At 36.0% G+C, this 6,000-nt stretch overlaps 1 protein-coding gene across 1 annotated transcript in view; it reads left to right on the plus strand.

The window, feature by feature from the left end:
* Positions 1 to 5,507, plus strand: part of LOC132103217 (fibroblast growth factor 11-like) — a 57,915-nt gene extending 52,408 nt beyond the window's left edge. Inside the window, exons 4-5 of the mRNA XM_059508132.1 lie at positions 3,474 to 3,672; positions 4,955 to 5,507. Coding sequence (XP_059364115.1) covers positions 3,474 to 3,672; positions 4,955 to 5,091 — 336 coding nt within the window. The 3' untranslated portion in view covers positions 5,092 to 5,507. The remainder of the gene's footprint in view (positions 1 to 3,473; positions 3,673 to 4,954) is intronic.
* Positions 5,508 to 6,000: the final 493 nt, after the last annotated feature.

Genomic DNA, 6,000 nt, shown 5'->3' on the forward strand with positions numbered 1-6,000 from the left:
CCTCCCTCCTGATTGCTAGGGGATTCAGAGGATTCAAGCATCCAGCATCTTCATTAACTTCATGCAACATAACATGTCAAAAATCCTTCTGTAATAATCAGATTTCCCTAAATCACACAATCCTAGATTAAAAGTGCAACGGGGAGAGGGAAAAAGAAAGTGAGAGAGGCTGTGCTATGATGTGTAAAACTTTTATTTTTTAAGACAGTGAAAGTGGATGAGCAGTGAAGCAATGAGGAATGAAGACACTAAGTTGTCAGTAGTACACTCACTGAGCCTTGTGTGCTGGTCTGTCACCTGCTGGAGGTTCAAAGCACTGCAGGATGGGAACCAAAAACACAGCAGAGGTGGAATAAACTGCTAGAGGTCAACCTAATCCCTCTTCTCCTTTATGGAGAACAGATTTCTCTACATGTTGAATAAGAAATAGCTATTTTTATGGTTTAATACCACCTGATTAGGCTACACCATAGATGACCTTAGTTTGCCCCCAAAGGGCCCAGGATAACAATGTCCCATCCTGATGACAGCTCTGCCCGCAGGGCCTCCTAACTATTGTCAAATTGAGAGGAAGTCAGCAAGCATTACATGACTGTTCCTCATGTGTTTTAGAAATTCCCTGCATCTAATTTTATTGCACAGACACACATACTACACATCATCTTCTGTCAGCTGGAAGCTCCCATTCAATTCAATTTTGACTTTTACTCTGAGCTTTTTATACTGAATGATGTTTATTGTCCAGTTCAAGCGTAGATAAAAGAAATCTATTAAAAATTATTATAATCCTCCCATAAATGCAATTAAATTTTATTGTTGATTACAGTTTTTTTTCGTTTGCTAAATGACAGTGGGCACAACTGGAGTCACATGTGCAAAACTCTAACTACAGTCTGCACAGCAGCAGTTCATGTGGACCAAACTCTACTTCATTTTTCATTGCTTGAACACAGTTTTCAAAACTCTACACACTTATCCCACGACTTGAACCACAACCTGCACAACACTGTGGATTTACAGCACTTTGTTCAAATGCTAACACACTGCTGTCAAAACTGTTGATTTCTGAATAGATGAACTGATAGATTTCAAACACTGCTGATTGCAATTTCAGGATTAGCCCCTCAATTATTTGTTCGAATTACAGTATTTACTTTATATATCACGTTTCTACCTTTTTTTTCTCATTGCTGTAATTTCGTAAATTACTACAGACTATTTAAGCAAACTGCTAATTTTCATTTACCTTAAAGAATTTTTATGTTCTAAAAATTTAAATAAATCATGTGAAAGAATGTCAGTCTTTTCTTTGAAGAAAATATTACTTTGTATGAAGTCACTGAAATTGTTCAAACTGAAAAGTTGAAAAGTGAGTATTTTCTGTATTGGTGTTTGATGCTAGTTTGATGCTCTCAGTGTGTTCTGAGTGACAGTGTGTGTTATCTCAGTGAGGGTTGTGTGTAGTGTTTGGCTGCACTGAGCCTGTTTTGAACCATGAGAGTTGTGTTGCTTGGAATGAGTTTTGCAGGTGATGTGAACTGTTTAGCTCAGGTGACTGTTGGTAGTGCAGATTGTAGTTAGAGTTTTGCACATGTAGCTCCAGTTGTGCTCACTGTCGTTTAGCAATCGGAAAAAAAAATTTAATATATGAATAATTATAGATGATTTTAAGTTATAAATATATATATATATATATATATATATATATATATATATATATATTAGTACAGACCAAAAGTTTGGACACACCTTCTCATTCAAAGAGTTTTCTTTATTTTCATGACTATGAAAATTGTAGAGTCACACTGAAGGCATCAAGGGCTATTTGACCAAGAAGCAGAGTGAAGGGGTGCTGCGCCAGATGACCACAGTCACCGGACCTGAACCAAATCGAGATGGTTTAGGGGTGAGCTGGATCGCAGACTGAAGGCAAAAGGGCCAACAAGTGCTAAGCATCTCTCGGGGAACTCCTTCAAGAATGTTGGAAGACCATTTCAGGTGACTACCTCTTGAAGCTCATCAAGAGAATGCCAAGAGTGTGCAAAGCAGTAATCAAAGCAAAAGGTGGCTACTTTGAAGAACCTAGAATATGACATATTTTCAGTTGTTTCACACTTTTCTGTTATGTATATAATTCCATATATAATTCCACATGTGTTAATTCATAGTTTTGATGCCTTCAGTGTGAATCTACAATTTTCATAGTCATGAAAATAAAGAAAACTCTTTGAATGAGAAGTATGTATATATATATATATATATATATATATATATATATATATATATATATATATATATATACTGTATAAAATTAGTATTTTATGTAGCCTATTTAAATATAAGTTAGTATAAGTTAGTATTTAAAATACTTCCTGCATTATAATAATATTTATATAATTATTATAATTAATGACGGTGATAATGATGATGATAAAATTATAATTATTATTTATTAAATAATTTTATTTGATAGCACACTTTAAAACAGGAGACAATATCAAAAACATTAGGAAGACGAAAAGCGTAAATCATAAAATAAAACGTAAGTGAAGCATAATGGTAAATGAGTCTGTTTTATGAAGAAGACTTCATTTTAACTGAGCTTTTTTACCATTGAAATGGGTTTAATGTGAATTTTAAGGACACCGAAAAAATGTCAGCTATTATTATTCATTACTATATACATGCATTTTATTCTAAGTATTAAATAACGTTAAATACTGCATGTATTATAGTATTATTTATAATTTATAATAATTTATTATTATTATTAATAGCACACTTTTAAGACTGAAGCAAGATTATCAAAAGCATCAGGAAGATCAAAGGCCCAAATGGCCACAATTTAATTACAGATATGCAATTAAACCAGGTAAATTATGAATCTGTTTTATGAAGAAGGCTTAATTTTCCGTTGGTGACATAGGGGAGTGTTTCAAAACAAATACATTAGAGCAAGAGAGAGAGGAAGAGGAGTGAACCCCTTATTCAGCTGCTCTGCTCACCAGTCACACCAAGGATCCCAATCAATCCTGGAAATTGGTTTGTTCCCTGACAAGGTTACAAAATGACAGGGTGGTAGAGAGAGAGAGAGAGAGAGAAAAATGGGATGGGAGGAAAGAGAGAAATAATGAAAGAGAGAAGTTGGTGTTTGCTTACTGACAGCCTGCTATCTCCAGCTGGGATTCAGAGAGGCAGGGAGTTTGGCAGTCTTTGGGCTTGTGGCAGAGATTACACTGTAACACTTAACAAAACACATGTGTTCCATAAATATGTGTATAAGAAAGTGTAGTGTAAAGAGATTTAACTTCCTTTATCTACTGTTCTTCAGTACACTACTACTGAAATTGAAATCTGAGGCCCATTTTCCTCCCATTCCATGCTCAGTGGACAGGCTACATATACAACAACAGTCAGCAGCTGTTATTCTGGTTAACTCACTGTCTGTGTATTTGTGTGTATCTCTGTTACAGGAACATTTCACGCCAGAGTGCAAGTTTAAGGAGTGTGTGTTTGAGAACTATTATGTGACATACTCCTCAATCTTGTACCGCCAAACGCAGTCGGGTCGAGCCTGGTACATTGGCATTAACCGGGATGGACAGGTCATGAAAGGAAATCGGGTCAAAAAGACTAAAGGAGCAGCCCACTTTCTGCCCAAGCTTATAGAGGGTATGTCTTTGTTTATAATAATAATTTATTTGTCATGTGTTGACAGTGCATTCCAAAGGTTTGGATGAGAAGTCTGGTGAGATATTTGTTTTAAAAGTTTTTTTTTGTATTATATATATATATATACATATATATATATATTAATCTTTTTGAAAGAAGTTTCAAAGCTGCATATATGATTAAAAAAAATAAAACACTAAAAACAGTAATATTGACAAAAACTATTACTATGTAAAATATATTAATTCTATTTTAATATATTTTAAAATGAAATGTATTCCTATGATGGTAAAGCTAAATTTTCAGCAGCCATTACTCCAGTTTTAAGCATTGTTCAATATTTCTTGATGAATAAAAAAGTAAAAAGATAATAGCATGTATTTGAAATTGAAATCTTTTGTAACATTATAAATGTCATTACTGTCACTTGGTTAGTTTAATGAATATAAGTATTAAAGGGGTCATATGATGTTGCTAAAAATAACATAATTTTGTGTTTTTGGTGTATTTAAATAAGTTTATATGGTTTAAGTTTCAAAAAACACATTATTTTCCACATACTGTACATTATTGCTGCTCCTCTATGTCCCGCCTTCTGAAACGCATTGATTTTTACAAAACTCATCTTTCTGAAAAGTGAGGTGTGCTCTGATTGGCCAGCTATCCAGTGCTTTGTGACTGGCTGAATACCTCAATTGTGTGATGGAAATGTTACGCTCCTTAACATACTGTAATGCCGTGTCCTGGCACGATGAGACAAAAACAGTAAAACCCATTACAAACGAGGCATTTGTTGCATCCAGTGGGGACATAATTACTGATTGACTTATAATGACTTTGCATTTTTAGGGATCTCATCTATGCATGAACAGCTTGTAACACTCCAAAGAGAAAGGAAAACTTGCATCATATGACCCCTTTAATTTCTTTCAAAAAATTTCACAGACCAGAAAATGGAGGTTCTGTCATCATTTAATCATGTTGTGCCAAACCAGTATATGACTTCTTTCTTCTGTGGAACATGAAGATATTTGTTAAGATGTTTTAAAAAAATGTCCATACAATGAAAGTCAATGGGGTCCAATTTTGGTAGAGGAAAAGACAAAAAAAAACTTTCATCGATTGTATGGACAAAAGAGCACAGAGAAATTTTCAAAACTTCTTCTTTTGCATTCTGCAGATGAAAGAAACTCAGGTTTTTAAATGAGGGTGAGTAGATGTGACAGAATTGTCTTTTTGGGGGGTGAACTGTGCCTTTAAGTGTTTTCCCCTGTCTCTCCAGTTGCCATGTACAGGGAACCATCACTACATGATGTTGCTGAGCAAAGCCCACCTAGAAAAACGGCCAAAACGTCAGACTCCCCCGTGCATAAAAACGGCAAGAAAGACCAAGTGCTTCCCATCCCCACAGCCTCCTAGCAGCAGTAGAAGAAACATTTTGTTTGCACGGACACACAATGAACGCCAACAGCAGCACAGGAGGATTGGTACAAATAATGTTTGTAGTCCCTCCACCAACCCTCAGAACTTTGAAATTTCCAACCATGCATCAGGGCTCAGAAGACCCTTGCCAACAGGTCTAATGCCCACCGCACTTCCTTTTGGACTCTCCTTCTCCTTAATCAAAGGAAAACTGAGCAATAACAAGCGCACTGGTCTGGGGTCAGAGTGTGACAGCGTCGCTTTTGTGAGAACAGCAGCACCTAATAGAAAGGATCTTTGTCTTCCTCTCCTTTTTTAGTATTTCAAGCAGAATCACTTCTTCTTGTGAAGCAATTTGTGCTTGACATTTAAATCCTCCATTTCCTTTGTTCAAGCATTCATTGATTCCACAAAAATCTTTATATATATATATATATATATAGAGAGAGAGAGAGAGAGAGAGAGAGAGAGAGAGAGAGATATCCCCCATCATCTCCAAGCCTTGTTTGTAATCTCTTCTTCTGCACTTTGATTAACTGGAGACACAGAGGCCATTTTCCACTTCACAACACAGGAAAAGCCCCACACACTCTTGTGGCGGACCATTAAGATTGCCGCCACATGCACACACACACATATGCATGCAAAATACATAACTAAATAAATCAAACTTACCCTCCTCTCCGGATGACGATGTTTAGAGTCATTCAACCTTAGGCATTGCAAACCTTTTTCTGCTCATCGGCTTCTGCGCTGATGAGTCTGCAGAGGGTGGACATGTCAGTGTGTGTGTGTGTGTGTGTGTTTGTGTGTGTGTGTGTGTGTGTGTGTGTGTCTGCGGTGAACAGTAATACAATATAATTTGTAAAATGGCTCATAACAGAGGGAGTAGGGTGGCATTATTGT

Source organism: Carassius carassius, chromosome 2, assembly GCF_963082965.1.
Source record: "Carassius carassius chromosome 2, fCarCar2.1, whole genome shotgun sequence".
NCBI classification, from domain to species: Eukaryota; Metazoa; Chordata; class Actinopteri; order Cypriniformes; family Cyprinidae; genus Carassius; species Carassius carassius.